The 17,212-nt window shown below is 40.9% G+C and overlaps 1 protein-coding gene across 4 annotated transcripts; it reads left to right on the forward strand.

The window, feature by feature from the left end:
* Window positions 1-1,563: 1,563 nt before the first annotated feature.
* On the forward strand, window positions 1,564-16,757 carry LOC137866788 (myc box-dependent-interacting protein 1). Of its 4 annotated transcripts, none has more exons than XM_068702937.1 (20): window positions 1,564-1,612; window positions 1,783-1,883; window positions 2,841-2,921; window positions 3,157-3,211; window positions 3,358-3,452; window positions 4,128-4,223; window positions 4,416-4,526; window positions 4,640-4,732; window positions 5,061-5,146; window positions 5,310-5,385; window positions 5,897-5,961; window positions 6,427-6,471; window positions 7,444-7,519; window positions 7,827-7,949; window positions 9,763-9,783; window positions 11,954-12,349; window positions 12,922-12,975; window positions 13,542-13,616; window positions 13,743-13,844; window positions 13,941-16,757. In XM_068702937.1, exons 2-20 carry the CDS (start codon window positions 1,797-1,799, stop codon window positions 14,040-14,042), a joined length of 1,839 nt encoding a protein of 612 aa, XP_068559038.1. In that variant the 5' UTR covers window positions 1,564-1,612; window positions 1,783-1,796; the 3' UTR covers window positions 14,043-16,757. The 4 variants fall into 4 exon arrangements, with proteins under 4 accessions (XP_068559038.1, XP_068559057.1, XP_068559048.1 ...); XM_068702928.1 differs by having other exon boundaries at window positions 1,569-1,612; window positions 1,779-1,883; XM_068702956.1 differs by lacking the exon at window positions 11,954-12,349 and having other exon boundaries at window positions 1,565-1,883.
* The last annotated feature ends 455 nt before the right edge of the window (window positions 16,758-17,212 follow it).

Raw genomic sequence — 17,212 nt, forward strand, 5'->3', positions numbered from 1 at the left:
TGGCCAAATGTTGTTATTGTCGGGGATAAAGAGACGGCGAAGGGAAAGATGAGGGAAAGGGAAGAAGGGAGGAGGAGAGGGAGAAAGTGGAGAGGAAGAAGAAAGAGGAGAGGGGGGTAGGGTGGGGGGGGCAGTATGTCATTTACAAGGAAAACAGACTGCTTTACTGTCACCACAATCCAATGCAAATGTAAGAGGTGGTTTTAAAAAGTGTTATTTACGAAACACCATGCCTTATTTGACATTTTCTTTCTGTATCGAAAGGTCTTTGTGGTTGTTTTGGCAGATTATGACAAAACTGTGTAATACTGAAACCTCTCACATGCAAGTCTGTTGTAACCGCGCTCTCGTCTCTCATGTTAGATTATGCAACAGACATATTTACATCCAGTGTAATGTTGTGGGGGGGGGGTTGTTCTGCTTCCTGTTACTTCCTTCAGCACCAGTGTTAGTTCAGGACCTTGGAGAGCTCTCAGCCAGCACAAGCAACCTGTATCAATAGGGCTGTAGTTTATTTCAATCATAAATATGAAAGTACATTGTATTATTAAAAATATATATATTGTGTGGGTTGTTGTTCACCAGGAGACGGAATGCAACACATGCAGCCAACTTGTAGTTTAGACTTGGTCTCATTGAATTCACTATAATCACTCGGAACAGCCGCCTGATCTGTGTGATGTTGGCAGATTCCCCGCTACACGTGTTAAGAGCCGCAGCACTTGTGTGGCCGTTGAGCAAAAACAGACAGATTTTAAAAAGTGTAAGAATTTACTCAAGAGTTCTGTGTTCGTTTGTGGACATGCTGTATCAATGGCGCCATCTCCTGGATAGCTCCTTGTGGCGACACTTCTTCACCAGATCAGACCTGTTGTAGTCTACATTGGCAGCAGATGTAGTTCACTGTATCCTTCGAGCTGTTGACCCTCCAGGAGAAGACACGCTATCAGAGTATCAGAGCTAGTGCTTGTCAAGCAGTCTACTCCATCATATACACATTGTGCAATCAATGGCTCGTTCTAATAGTTTAATTTGACTTAACGTTAATTTGGTATATTTTGTATCTGTTATTTCCAAACCAAGGTGCACTGCAGAAAAAAAATGAAAGCATTTTATCTTTAAAACGTAATACCTTCATAGTGTCTAGAAATCATGTATTCCTTGAGTCACTTGACTGATCTGCACTTCAGTGATCTATAATATAATAATAATATCAGACTGAGACAGGTGGGGCTTTGAGGCGTTAACACACGCATGCTTCGAAGCAGGCCTAAGTCTGAATGTTCGGTTGAATATTTATTGAATGGATTTTGAGACATTGATGATTTTACGACGTCATAATCATAAGGTCTGAAGATCATTTTAAGTTAAAATGTAGATGACAAAGATAAACAAAGAACATGTTTTAAGATAGTAAGTGCAGCATTTTATTCTAAAACAGCACATCGTGTTGATAATGTACGTGCAGCTTTGCCACTCGATGTCTCGTATACTGTAGTACTGTAGAGTCCTGTGTGGACGCGCAGCAGCATCTGTGCCTTTAAGAGCCTCTCTGACAGCATCCTCCTCTGTCACGGACGCGCACTCGGCTGCTCAACATTTGAGAATACAGGTTAGCTTTCTGCATACACATCCTCCTAAAGATACATCACAACGTCACATAATTACATTTATTGCCATTATTTCTCCACTGGACATTGATGCATTTGCCTCAACGGTCGCCGTAGCGGTCCATCCGATCGTTATTGCTCTTATTTCCTTCCTCCCCGCATCCAAAGACAGATCTACGCTACAAGATGGCTGAGTTGAATTTGGGGAAGGGGCTGACCGCAGGGAAAGTGGCCAGCAACGTTCAGAAGAAACTGACGAGAGCCCAAGAAAAGGTAAGAGCTGCTCGCCAAACGGGTTAATGGGGAACGGTGTGGGGAATTATCATCCGGGCCTACAAGCCACTAAGCAGCAGTGCCACATCCATCCTCCACCAAGGCGAAGTGTCGCATCACGACATCATCATAATAAGTGCAGGGATGCCGACGGCCTATTTGGGGATGGGGATGCCCACTTCAAACACATCGTTACCGTGGTCAATGTCATGCAGCGGGCACGTGCATATTGCACTGAGATCTAAGCCTACTCATAATTTAGCCGACGACGGATGTGTTTCTGGCATTCTGAATTACAATCTGGCTATTTCAATGTTTCAATGTGAGTGTTTGTCACATAAATGGTAACTGCTGAAACTCTCTTACATTTTTCCAACACTATGATGATAATTATTGCCCATGCTGAAATAGATATAGGTCTAGGCCTAGTCTGCGTTCATGAAACCTGCGCGTTGTGCTCGGAATACATGGCAGGGGGCGCTATTTGTCTATCATAATGCATCATAAACAGAAGAGTGGCAGAGAGAAAACAGATAATGGTGCTCTTGTAAATCCAGTTTGCTTTAAATATGTGTGGAGTTACTGAATTGACAACATGTCAGCCTATATGACTTTATATGGAAATATTGTATAATCCATATAAGCATTTTATACAGCCAATGTGACTTATCTCTTTATCTCTTTATTTACTTAACATTAGGTTAAACAGTATTTGTTTCATGTGCGTTCCGATTGCTCTTTTTTAACAATGCCTATACACTGTGTTATATATTGCTTTTGCAACCAATTATTTTTACCCATGAATGCAGAGAAATCATATTTGATCTAAAAGACAATGAAACAGGTGACGTGTCTTTTAGGGAACATGTCCCCGTCCTCTGTCTATTACTGAACACAATCAATTGCTAACCTAACCTTTGGTATTGTCAGTAATGCTATGATGTGTTTAACTGACAGGTTCTTCAGAAGCTTGGCAAAGCCGACGAGACCAAAGATGTTGCTTTTGAGGAGGGAGTGATCAACTTCAACAAACAATATGTGAGTACAGTCCAATGAATGGCACTATGTTGTACGGCAGAGTCATATTTCTAATTTGCCCAGAAATCAATAATGCTATATTGACTGATTACCGCATACTTAAAAAAAGACACAGCTTGCCAGACTTTTTTGGTCACAACTGTAAATATGTTCTGGCTAAACAGGCTGTGAACGTTTCTCCTCATACTCGTTAGTTTTGGGTTCTAAGCCCCATGTTTTGTGTTTCACCTCCCAGACTGAAGGCAGCAAACTGCAAAGGGACCTTAGGGCATACCTGGAGGCAGTGAAAGGTGACACGCACAAACCTTTACACATTCAAACTTTGCACGTACAAAGTTGAACATGCAAACACACAGTTGTGGATGTGTAAATACACACCATAACCTGCAAGTATCCGGCAATGTTCCACTAATGTGGAATATGTGTTTGTCCTCAGCCATGCACGAGTCCTCCAAGAACGTGCAGGCATGTTTGAATGACATGTATGAACCGGAGTGGTACGGCAAGGACGAAGTGGATTCTATTGTGGAGGTCAGAAACCCTTTTCATGAATGAGTTTTAAATGCAGAGATTGCCTGCATGTGTGGGAGTTTTCGGACAAACTGGTTTCCATATAGAGGTCAGAACCACTTCAGTTTATAGTTTGTATATTAGTTGATTAGTTGAGTGTGTGTGTGTGTGTGTGTGTGTGTGTGTGTGTGTGTGTGTGTGTGTGTGTGTGTGTGCGTGTGTGCATGTGTGTGTGTGTGTGTGTGCTTGGCTCCTGATTAGCTTATGCATCACAGCAGCTATTTTTCACAGGGTCTGCAAAGCTGTGTCCTCTTGGCAGAATCGTCCAAATTCTACATTAACATTTCTTGTGAGAGATGTTGATTAGCTCTTTGGAATTTCCTCCGACTGCATTAAGTATATTACTCTTGAAGATAATTTTGGTTTAATGGTTCTTATGTGACAAAACTACTACAAGTTATAGCTGCAAAACAAATATGGCAATCAGTTAAAAGGGTTTCAGTGTATTCTTAATTTAGATTCAAGATCATGAGCGAAGGCATAACTGCGGCGCTAAAGGAATTAACTCAGAAGTGGTGAAGAAATGCGTCTGGGAAGCAGCATAGGTTGCAGTGAAACAAGCATCACAAGCAATTTGTAATATCAAATCTGTAATTGTGATTATGTGTGGTACTGTTATCTTCATCCATGCCGTAGGACTGTGATGTGCTGTGGACTGACTACCACCAAAAGTTGGTCGATCATGCTCTGATCTCCATGGATACTTACCTGGGCCAGTTCCCTGATATCAAGGTAAGCTGTGTGGTCATAGAAACCAGTAGCAACCATGACCAAAAATGATTATCATTTAGTGTTCATGCAGTGGCAGCCAGGCTTTCCTACACATCTTACTGAAGTTTCAATAATCATACTACAGAAAAGCAACCTTCAACCCTGCAGATGGAAACACTGAATATTACAAATACTTGTCCTCTTTTTGTCCAGGCACGTATAGCTAAGAGGGACAGGAAGCTGGTCGATTACGACAGTGCCAGGCACAACTATGCCACCACACACAAGACCAAGAAAAAGGACGGGGGCATTAAAATTACCAAGGTAAAACAAATTCAAAACATTTTGACACAAAAGCAGTGTCACTCTAATTATGACGTCATTTACGTCACATAAATAATGTGTTTTATTTGTCGTATTCTCACTCTCTCCTCCAGCCCTCCTCTTTGTTGGAGAGGGCCACTCCAGGCTGGGCTCAGGGTATCTTGTCCGCACACAATGTGGCCCAGAGCAGTCTGTCCAGAAACCAGGTACACAATCATCTTTCTGCACTTCCTGCGAGGTCTGTTGACTATGGAACAATGATAAGGAGCATTTCATCGCTCTCTTTTTCTGCCCATGTTCACTGCCACTTGCCGCTGTCGAATGTCTAACGAATGCAAAAATGAAAATTGGCAACAACAGAACAACTGCAGAAAAAACGTTTTGAAGCACAATCACAAGTGTTGTTAGGAGGATGTTAGCACTGCTACATGCAGCATGCTATTTTTCAACAACGCACGCAGACTCACAGACATGCCCCAATACCTTTAACCAACACATTGTGTGTGTGTGTGTGTGTGTGTGTGTGTGTTTCAGGCTGAGGATGAGCTGGAGAGAGCCCAGAAGGTGTTTGAGGAGATTAATATTGACTTGCAAGAGGAATTACCTTCACTCTGGAACAGGTGTGTATGTGTTTGTGGAAATGATTTCCTCTTGGTGGATGGACGCTGTAATTACGTTTCACTTACATCCGCGCTACATTGTATGCCATCACAGGATGTTATATTAAGTCAAGCCAGTAATGCAGTCAATGCTGTCTCTCTTTCTCTTCTCTGCCCTTTCTAGTCGTGTTGGGTTTTACGTCAGCACCTTTCAGAGTTTGGCTGGTTTCGAGGAGAAGTTTCACAAGGAAATTGGACGGGTGAGTGTCGTGTATAGACCTCCGTTAATGCTGAATTTAGATAAAGGGCAGACAAAACAAATCGACACAGGGTGTCAGGTAACGGGTGATGGAAAATGTCAACAATGCCGGTTTTAACCTCATCAATAACTGAATCTAAAAAAAAAACATCTTGATGCCACGCAATGTCAATTGTAGTTCATTTATTTAAAATGTTTCCGTGTAAATCAACAGTAGGACATTGGTACTGACTACAGAGAGATTATCCTCTGTATTAGCTTGAGAGATTTTAAATACCGTCAATCTGAATTTGGACATGATGATACAAACGAGCCACAGAAGACGGACACACTTGCCAGTACTTTGATTATATTAGAGACCAAGAGGAACACCAAACACAATGTAATAACTTCTGTCATTGAATGCACATATATTGTGCCAAAACAATGTAGGATGATGATGATGATGATGATGATGTAATGCAATTAGTTTTAGGTATAATATCCAACACCCCTTCTTTCCCCCTCTGCAGTTGGATCAGGATTTGTATGACATCTTGGAGAAATTGGAGAGTACAGACACGCAGCAAACAAGCAGGTTAGTGTCAATACATATTATTTTAACATCAAAGATGTGTGATACACTACTCAAAAGAACTGGGTTATGTTGTTAATATTCCACTCAGGACAAAATCCAGTAACCTGGATTCTAAAAAATCAAAAAAAAAATCCTGGTCTACCTGAAAAACATCCTGGGAATCATTTTCAAAATGCCTCCTAAATCAATTGCTGCTGTTGGTCATTTTAACCTTTTGCAAAGGTTTGAACCACTTAAGAGCACACGATTCATTGTGCTTGATGTAGTGTGCTGCATCAGAAGTTGAAATGGCAGTAAATTAAGTGGGAAGGTAATTTTACATTTTCTTTTCCTTATGAGTTTGCTGCAAGCCAAGAGGAAAGAAAAACACAACAAACGTACTTATCCAAACATGTTAAGCTACAGGAACAGACAAACACAATGGCATGCATTAACCTGGAGCCAACCCTGAACCCCCCCTTTCAGAACAACAGGTACCGGCGGCGCCTCATCGTCAGGAACAAATAGGAGGTAACCGGCAGCAACTGTGGTAACCATGGTGACACAACTCTTGTCTGTCTGTCCAACTGACCTGTCTGTCCAGCTGTCTGTCTGTCAGTCAGTCTGCAGGCTTGGGAGATTTAAGGACGAGCTAGTGCTTGGTTGTGCAAGTGAATTCACAGACACTCCGAAAAAGAGAGCTTTGCTCCCAGAGCTGCAGATATATTAGAGAGTTGAGCAAAACTGCATGTTTAACGCTCCACCAGGCAAGACTGTTGCATAACAATACAACCCAAAGCGTGAGGTACATAGTGGTATAATTTACATGGATTCACTAGGGGGCTGCAGGACATTAATGAGCCCCTATTAACTCCCTGTTATTCCCCTTCTGTGTGTAATCTATACCGATTTTCTACCTCAGCTGATTGCTTTAGTGGTGCATAATCCTGAACAAATTATACAGTATATTAACAAAAACCTGCTGACACACTATAAGCCTCAAGCTATTGCCCACCCCCCTCCACTTTCAGTCTTGGTGATGTAGTGCTTGAGTTTTCAGAGAATGACCTCTTTCTTCCTCTTACACCACCAATTTACAAAATTTCCTGGTCCAGCAATACATCTTAGGTTTTCCAACCCTCAAAATATCTACAGATTTGGGGCTGCTTTTGTCAGCTTTAGAAAATCGTCTCTATTAAAGGGAATGCCTCTACCACTGCTCGCTTGTGAGGATTTACTGGAGGCACAGACAAAAAGCCTGCTTGCATGGGATAAAGGGAGGAAAAGGAGAGGAATGGAGGGACGGAAGACTTTCTTTTCTTGCATGACAGCTCTTGGACTCTTGTAGAGCATGCCTCGTAACTTCTCAAGTTGTGTTAGCTTTTAGCTGCACTTTTTAGCCTTTGACCTTTCTCTCACATTGTTTGCCATCCTTGTTACTGTCTCTGTAATCCGTCTGTATCTTTGTTTTGCCCTCCATCTGTCTCTCTCTCATTCACTCAGTGTGAGTGTAAAAGAAGCATCTAACCACACTCTGAGGCCAGGAGGACCACCGCCAATCCCCAAATCTCCATCCAAGGTAAACACACTCTCTCAGGCTGTCTCTGTGTTTAGAGTATCGTCTGTATTATGACTCCACACAGGTGTGACTGATGACAATAATGCTGGCTAGCCATCACATAATCAGTTACATCTTTGCCAAAATGTCTATTTTGTCATCTGAGTTTGAGTTCGTCATCCATTAACTTTGGAATAAATACATTTATAGACATTTGTTTTTTAAAATGCAGACTGAAGGCATAATTCTGATATTACTTCTGTCTTTGAATTTATATTCACTTGTCTTGAGGCACAACTTTGTCACCATGCTTCTTTTGCTCTTCTAGCTAAGGCCCGCAGTGCCTCCTCCACCTAAGGTGACCCCATGTAAGGAGATGAAAACTGAGAACATCATCAGCCTGTTTGATGCTGCAGCTACTCCTGATATCAACGTCACCTCCCCTACAGAGGTTAGTCAACCGCTGCTGTCCACAAACAGCCACAGCTCTTTAACTTCCCACTTTCCTGCACTGGTCAGAGCCTTTAAGTATTTCTTCGCCTGGCCTGCCCCTCTTCCTACTTCTCCTATTCTATTCTGTTCTATTCTATTCTGTTCTATTCTATTCTGTTCTATTGTTCTATTCTATTCTATTCTGTTCCTTGACCCTCTATTGTGCCCAGTTAGTCAATGAGCCCTCCTATTCCTGTTGTTATCAGTTTGACAGTCCTGCAGTGAGCAGCCTGTTGGACATGGACCTGGACTCTTTCAGTGCAGCAACCAAAGCCTCCACGGTCACACAGGTGGATGATTCATGGCATGAACATATAGACCATAGAGAGACCCTCTACTGCAAGAAATGTCAAGCTTCACAAGTTATTTTATATTTTATTCAGAAAAGCTTTGAATTATTTTCATGATATTTAAGTTCAAAAGAACTATGCCATCAATTTGTAATACTGGGGAACAGCAACATAATTTCCAGTTGCCAGTGCAGTGGTTTGACTAAATATATAAAAACAAGCTTGATGAGTCTGGATATAAAAATAAAATAGCTTGATAAGCTTGGCAAGGTTTGAGGTGTTACCCGCTGTGTTTCTTTCCAATTTACCTAAACAAGAGGTGGATGATTGGCATGATGATCTGTAGAAACCTGCTTTTAGTGACCACTACTTCCTGCTTCAGCACTATCCACAGATCGCTCATGGCATGGAGTGAAGAGTAACACCCTGCTCTGCTTCTACTTCTTTCTCTTCAGAACTGTGCAGCAGAACGTAGTTTAAGATACTTGTATGTCATAGCGTTGTCCTTACTTTATCTGAGCATGTTGGGTAACCTCAATCCTGACAGAAAATGTAGAGAAAAGATGACATAGTTTAGATCTGATGTTTTACTCTGTAGTGAAGTAAGTTATTACCAGTTACCAGACAATATACAGCATTACAACACTAACAGAAAACAAACACATTTAAACATATTTTATCATGCTTCAAGTGTTCTTAGAGGCGATCTGGAGGCCTGTGGGATTAGTGATATTTAAATCCCCAAACTCTGCTCTTCAAAACTCCTTAATGAAGTTCATGTGTTCATGGTCATAGAGCATAGGCTCCACCCACTGTACCCATAGAGTCCAGTAGAGGGCTCCGCCTGTGCTTATAGAGCTACAGTTACAATATCGTAACCTTCCTTAGTACCCACTTAAATGTTGATAATTCACTGCAGTCTTGTCACATATTCTATTTTTTTGTCATCAGGGGCTAAGGGACGTCTTCTTTAGTACAGATGCATTGAACATTTGAAACATCAAATGAAAATCAGCTTTTCTTAGTTTTGATTTATCTGCTAACAGTTGTCACTTGCCTCATTGATAGGATTTTTGCGTCATCATTTGTGTCAAGATACTCTGGTGAAAGTGACATTTTACATGGTTAAGGGGGATTGTGTGGATTCTGACTGAAAATATTGAAATCTTTTGAGGCTAATTGCAAAATTAAATTAATCCTTAGAATCAACATTTGTGTTTTGCTGTGCACCTTCCTCCTACATTCCACTCACTCTGTGCAAAAAAACATATGAGAGTGGTCACCTCTTCAGACTTACATCATTTAGTACTTCAGACTTGTTGCCTATACTCTTCTTCTGCTGGAGATCTACTGCTATGGGTTTGTAGGTTTAGAGCATGGGACCTGCACTGGAAAGTTCTTATTGAATGCAATGAGTGAAAACAAGAGCTTCGTAAAGAGTTTAGTTCTGTCTCCTCACTCTGTTTCCTCTTGTTTCCACAGCCTGCAAACTGGGACTCATGGGTAAGCATATCAACCTCATTGTAATACGTTATTTAATGTGTACAAATATTGAATTATCATTATGATCATCATCCTCATCAGAATATTCTTATTTATGTTCATAGTAACCATCAAGTCATTTGTTGTTGCTTACTACTACCCAAATAGTCATTATACAAGCCCCACCCAGGGCATGCTGGGTAGGGACTTCTATAACGGCCATTGCTGCATATTTACAAGCTTTTCCATAAATGGATCTCTTTCATTTGTCCATCTCAAATCTGTTTGTGCGTTGTCTTTGTGTCTGCAGTGCTTGATGTGGTAACACTAAACACTGAAGAGATTGTTATACAGCACAAATAGAACTTGGGAATGAGCGTTGGTCAATTCAGTTTCAAATTGGCATTTTACACTGTTATATATATTGAATAAATATGAATGGTGTATGATATGCAATCCTCTCTTAAGAGGCATCTCTCTGTTCTACCCTACAGATGCACAGTATATTGATGATAAACAGCGTAGGCCTCAGTAGACCCAAAACACATAGGGTTGATTGTACTGTAACACTGACATCCATAAAAGATAAACGTACAAACTTTTTTTTAGCATAGATTTAATCGTAAATGGAAATAAAAACTACAAAATTTGTAACTGAATCAACCGCCTTTCCTTCTGTTTCCCTCCTATCCCTGTATGTTCACATGTTGCACTGAGAGAACATGTAACCTTCACATGTTAGCTCCATGTGACGCACAGGGAACAGTTTTGTTCTGAAAGTTGAGTGAAGTTGCTCATGTTTTCAGTGGATTGTTTCATGGAAATGAGACCGGTTTACTAATGAGAGATAGTGGGCAACTTCACAAAGCCTACAAGGCTTTGTGAAGTTGCCCACTATCTCCCATTAAATAACCTTTTTGTTCATCCCTATCACTGTAAGAGAGATGTGTCTCAACAATCATACAGTTCTGCTGTATTAGAGCTTGAGGCAAAACAGTGATAGCTCAGAAAAGGAACGACACTTCTGCTTTTACATAGCTTCCTTCCTCTTTCTCCATCTGAACATAGCCGTGGGAATTAAAACTATGCTTGCAAACTACACGCAGAAGATCCGACATCTATTTTCTGATGGGAAAAGGCTGAGTTTTGCGTTTCCGTCTTCTGCTGCCACCCTTCCTTTTCTTCATGTGTCTTTTAGTTTTATCTGAAACCTTCTCTGTAAAGGTTCAACCTTCTACATCAATCTTCTTGGGTCTTATGATGATGATGATCGTGATGATGACTTGCTGCTGAACTCCTCCCATCCCAACCGATCTTTCATGGCCCGTTTCTATGCATATTTTGCAAAACTCTTCCATTTTCCCTTAAATACTACAAATACACTTAATGTAAATAGTGATTGATGCCATCTCCCCAAACCCTCATCCATGTTCAAATCCCTTTCTGTGGTTTTGCAGGTTTTAGCCCTTTTACTAATCAGGCATTTGAAAAAATACTGCCAACCGTGGTGCTTTGGGTGAAATGCACTATGCCAACATGCTCACACTGGCAATGCTAACTGATGACTAGCTGGTGTCCTCTGTGGCAAAACTGTAAACTTCCTAGTAGTACACCTCACACTAAAGCAAACTAGAGGGATTAATGGCATTGGGGGTAAGAGGAAAAATTTGTACTTTTTGGGGTGAACTGCATCTTTAAGATATTTTATTTTAGACTAAAGTAGCCGGCCGACTGTCATTGTAATCCTTAATCAAAAAATGTTTCTTGATATAATAATGTTAGCTTAAGATATAGCAAACACATGTTTTAGTTAACGGGCTAAAGCATACAAAATCACGTGTATGGTCTTGAACTCACTTACTTTTTGAATACCTTACCCGCCATTCTCATAATACAACCCTTATGCACAAAACTAGTGCCTCTTCAATACCTTCCTAATCCCTTGTCCATTAAAAATATTTTAGCTTTCCATAGCCCACTGTTTTGTTCATACGTTGGACATATCCCCAAATGCCCTTTTGTCTATTGTAATGCTGAGTCCTTGAATCTGGCCTTAAATATCTCTTATACCTCTCCTTTGTGTCCCTTAATATTCCCTTAACCATTTGCTTTATGAATCCCTTATAATACCCAAAAGGTAAAATATCTGTTTTTACCTCTGACTCCTTGAAACGTAACCCTTGCCCCTCAGCATGAGGACAGTGGTACCCAGGAAGAGGACACCCAGCAGAACTATGACCCTATGGCTGCTGCTGCAGACGCCTGGGGTGATGATGGTTCACAGCCTATCCGCTACGACCCCATAGCAGCTGCCACAGAAGGCTGGGGGGATGACGGAGCCCTACCGGTTCGCTATGACCCTGTGGCTCCGGTTCAGGAGGGGGGGGGGGATGATGAGGTCCAGCAGGTTCATTACGATCCCGAGGCTGAAGCCCAGGAGGACTGGGGCGATGATGGGGGCCAGCCGGTCACAGAGGTGCCGGCCCCTGAGGTGCCTGCCCCTGAGGATGAAACACCTGCAGCTGAAGTCGATGAGGAAGACACCACACCAGCTGCCGCTGCTACGTTGGATGATGAAGAGGGTCAGGTAACCGAGGAGAGAGAAAAAATGGAGAGATGCATCTGGACGAAAATGGTGGATGCATCGATTTTTGAGGAGGAGATTTGAGCATGAGGTACTGGAAAGAAACAGATGATAGGGAGATGCATTGTGACTGAAAACTGGAGAAACGGATAAATCTTGAGATGGGAAAGATTTAGGATGCATTCGGACCAGCAGCATGGATGCATTACTGTGGCACAAAGGGAAAGCTGGAAATGAATTGCTGAGGGAAAGTGTATAGCCATCTACTTCTCAATATACACAACTAATCCCAGTCACTGTTAAACAGAAATACACGCACATAGTGTGCTGTGCAAAAGCTATACCTACAGTATATGGGAACTGTGCATTAGTGGCCATGCTTACTAACTATTCAACATACTTGCTTGAATTAGCCTTGACTTTGCTATGTAGGCTGTGCAGCTTGTCTTCTTGTCCGTCTTTGTCTTGTCTGTCTGCTCTTCTTTCTTCCATTCTTCCCCCCTCCTTATTTTATCTTTCATCTGTCTCATTCTCTGACCTCTCTCTGTTCTTCTTCTATGTCTCTCTGCTCCCAGGGTGAGTCTGCAGCAGCTGCTGCAGCACCAGAGGAAGAAGCACCAACAGAGGAGGTAACCTGCAAGATGAACTACTATGACATGCAATAACTGTATTGCACAATAATGTGCTTTGTATTGCTTAATTAGAGTTATCAATATAATGATGTATTATTGTAATTATAGTATGTATACTATTGTAATATTATATATTGTAATAGTATACATATGTATTATACAATCAAGAGCTTACACAACCCCAAATGTTTCATGATTATGTTTTAGGTGACTATATGGCATCATGTTTATTCCCATTTTCTAGAAAGAATCCATTTTATCACATAATCTTTTGTCTAAAACAAAGAAATGTTCTTAACAACACTGTAATATTGTGAGATAACATGAATTTAATTGAAAATGTATTTTGTTGTACTGGACTTTAAGCATTTTCTAAAACCAAGTATTCATTTTCTTTGGTTATGAAATAGTTAGTCTTTTATAGAAAATTCTGTGGCAGATTATTGTTAAATCATGCTCTTAAGGGAAAAAAAATAACTTTCATGGCTAAATTATGTTTCTTTAAAAGATTTTTAAAAATTCACTGTGTACCATGTCATTAAATGGAGCTTCTGTATTTTCAGACGCCTGAAGTAGCAACAGAATCAACAGAGGTAGCATCAGAGCCTGAAGAATTGCCACCTGGCTTCTTGTTCAAGGTAAAACAGGACACAGAATAAAAAAAAAAAATCATCTAAGCTAAGCATCTACTTCTTAACCCAAATATATATTGTACTGTATATATATATATATGGATATTCATGTTACTTGTTATGTGATTATAGCTCCAGGTGATGCATGATTATGCTGCCAACGACACAGATGAACTGGAGATGAAGACTGGTGATGTGGTGCTTGTAATCACCTTTGATAACCCTGACGAACAGGTACACACACACACACACACACACACACACACACACAGAGTTATGTGCTGTGGTGTCACAGTGACAGTGTCTTTATTTGCATGTCTGTGTTTTTAGGATGATGGCTGGCTGATGGGAATGAAGCAGGATGACTGGCTGCAGAATAAAGAAAAGGCCGCTAAAGGAGTATTCCCAGAGAACTTCACTCAGAGGCTGTGAAAGAGGTGGACAGGACGTCATTCCAGCTCCCTTCTTCATGTCTCTCTTCCTCTTGCCTCAATCCTTCCTTCCCTCCCTTGCCCTGATATTGTCTCTTTACTAGGACTTTGGCCATAGAAGCAGAGCTGTCACAGCCCTGGCTGAAATCATGCATTTCTAAGATCTGCTACACTGTGCTAAAAGTGGATCTTGGCATTTCTGTGGATTTCTGTCAACATTTACAACCACAGATGTAGCCATTTCACAGGTCCCACTCTTTGTTGTCCTGCTTCTCCATACCGAAGGAATTGATAAGAGTATCCTGATCAGGCAGGATAGATGCAGGAACAGGTGCCTCTGCAATGGCTACATTTTCACCTGCATTATAATGTTTTATTCTTATCCGTGTCTACTCATAAACTTTGCCACGGCATATTTCACCACCATTACAGAGAAAATCTGTTTTGAGACATGCTTTTGTTCATCTATTTAGTAAAAGCAGGCTGACAGGAAAGAGTCCTCAGTATGTGTAGAAACATTCACCCAGTAGACACACTGAAAAAGTAAAACCAACACCTAGCTGGCAAACACCCCCCCCCCCCCCCGGTCAAACTGAGAGACGACCTTTGAACACATGAGGTACAAAATCAGCACCTAATCAGCCAGACAGCACATAAACAGTGAGGAATTTCAGTAAACACAACAAAATTAGCAATCTCATCAACAACTGGTCTTGAAGTTAGCCACTCACTAGTGTTGTTGAGGCAGATGCCATCTTCTCATGTTCAAGTGGGTTTTTGAAACAAATCTCTATTTTTGTCAACAGTTTGTTTTAGCCACATGTGTAGCCATCAAGTGTCGTTGTTTTCCTAGGGCATGCAGGTTTCCTCACCTGTGCCCATTTTGCTTATTTGGTGGCTGGGTGGCTTGCTTGGAGTGTGTCAGTTTTGGTGCCAGTATTTGCCGATCCACAATCACTCGACTTACTGACCCTATGCCTGTTGGACTCATCCAGACCATCTTTGATTTCTACTTTTATTACCTACCTGTGAAACATTGAAACATGGGCCTCTAGATGTTGTATTGGTTTAGGTTCAATAGTGGTATAATAGCATGAACCTCTTGTTAAAAATCCAAATAAATGCATATGCATTTAACTGGTCATCTGACACCAACCAAGTTTAAGACAGCAGGAATTCAATATAGAAATGCTTTAAAAATCCAAATAGAAATACTGATCAGAGTCCTATAGAGTAGAAAAACACTCGACTGTCTTCTTCTTCGACAGTCAGGTTTTTTTTATTCCTTGTTGTTTAAAATTGTGTGAAGTTGTGTGGAGTGGGCATGTAAAAAAATCTTTTTTTTTTTTTTTTCACAAGGGATTCAAAATATGCATTAGCCAGGCTCGCTAAAAAGCTAGCCACCAAACCACAACAGTGAGACGCTGCTACTGGTAGTATAATAGTTAGGCAGATATGGTTACACCTTAATGCTAATCAAATATATAATAACTGAGCCGGCCTCATTCGTTTTTGAAAAATGTGCCGAAAACAATTCCTTCCGTTTGCATAGAGACGACTTAACTCCAATGCAGATGATTCAGAATATGCACCAGAGCAACTTCTTTTATTTTTGTATGCTGCCAAGCAATGATTACATATAGCCTAATGTAACTATGTCAACATAATTGCCAACTTCCTGTAGGATGTTATGGAGTGTTTTGTACTTCTGTCAGGTTCACTGCTCTCAACATAGCCGCTTACTGTAGGTAATTATCTCACATTCATTCAGTCACTGACTCAGAAGATTGACATTTCTCATAATGTTATTAACATGTAATAAGAGTGTGAGAAAATGGTTGTGTGCGATTGTATGTGTGCGTGTTTACGGGTTGTTGGGAAACATAAATTCTTTATCTATAGGCAACTGTTATTGGACGATATCACCACCACCTACCTGGGGATGAGGTCGTTCGTTTTACAGTAGGTTTTTTCTGACTGGACAAAGACAACTCAAACATATGTGGGTCTTTTTCCACTGGCTGGTATTATGGTTCCAGGTGTTATTGTGCATTTGTTGTGTATAAGTGTAATTTTGCCAAGCTGTGATGACAGATACATATTCTATAAAGACATTCATATCTGTATGTGAGTTACTGTGAGCATGCTGACTTCCCATGTGTTGTTGTGTGAACACCCTTAATTTAAGACAATGATACTTGGGTCACTTTTGAGGCAGCTGAAACATGTTTTTTTTTATTTATTGTTATTTATTTGTTCATCTTAGTAAGAGGTATGGTGGGCAGTTATATATGAAATGTGTTTTTTCACCATTCCCTCTCAAATCTGTCCTGATTATGATTGCTGGTTTTCCATCAGCCTTGCCTCAAAATGTTGCCAGGGTATCGTGGTCCCAACAGGCCTAAACATGATTACATGGAGACGGGACACATAGAGAAAAGCTTCACGCCACCAGACTTCAACCACTTGAGATGTGCATGAATATGAATATAAAAAGCCTCCCATGTGAGAACATCACCTGCACACCTGGAAAACCAATCATTGTCGTATTCTTATTTTTAAACGTGTAACTTGGCGAGTGTTTCACCTGAAGTCTGGTTTTGTGGGTATTTGTCTATTTGAATGATGACGTCTCCTGTAAAGAGCTATGGGATACAACAAAAAGGTTTTTCCTGTACCTAACTGACCAATAATATTAAAGATTCTGTAGAATCTCCTTTTGCTTATTGATTTAAGTGTCTTTCTATGTGCTGAATTCTGTTCTGCAGATTTTGCTCTCTGGATGCAAATACTGAAGCATCCATCAGGGTGTGCTGTTTACAAGGACTAACACCGTTCTGGAAAAGAAAGAAAGCATTCGGGCATCATGAGGAGGAGAGAGGAGCTGTTGCTGTGGGCTGCTGTCCTTGGTACTGAAACCAACCAGCAGCCCACCCTTTGACCACAGCTATTCATTCTCCATTCACATTGTTCCAGCTGTTGAGATGCATCACCATTTACACTGATCACTCACTCTTATGACTGTTTATGTATCAACATGTAACAGATGCTTATCAGCTGCTAGCCCTCAATGATGCTTCTGAATAAAGACAGCCAGGGCCTCTCTATCAGAACAAGCATGATGTAACTAAAGAGGGACTTTACTATAGAGTAAAAATATAATCTAATTGA

The sequence above is a fragment of the Cebidichthys violaceus genome, unplaced genomic scaffold (genome assembly GCF_023349555.1).
Source record: "Cebidichthys violaceus isolate CVI_PGR_0920_01 unplaced genomic scaffold, fCebVio1.0.p SCAF_11, whole genome shotgun sequence".
In the NCBI taxonomy this organism is placed as follows: domain Eukaryota; kingdom Metazoa; phylum Chordata; class Actinopteri; order Perciformes; family Stichaeidae; genus Cebidichthys; species Cebidichthys violaceus.

Coding starts and splice junctions, on each gene's coding strand:
- LOC137866788 (XM_068702937.1), top strand. CDS start 1,797: ATGGCTGAGTTGAATTTGGGGAAGGGGCTGACCGCAGGGAAAGTGGCC. Junction 3,212..3,357: donor ATACCTGGAGGCAGTGAAAG/GTGACACGCACA, acceptor GTTTGTCCTCAG/CCATGCACGAGTCCTCCAAG. Junction 5,962..6,426: donor GACACGCAGCAAACAAGCAG/GTTAGTGTCAAT, acceptor CCCCCCTTTCAG/AACAACAGGTACCGGCGGCG.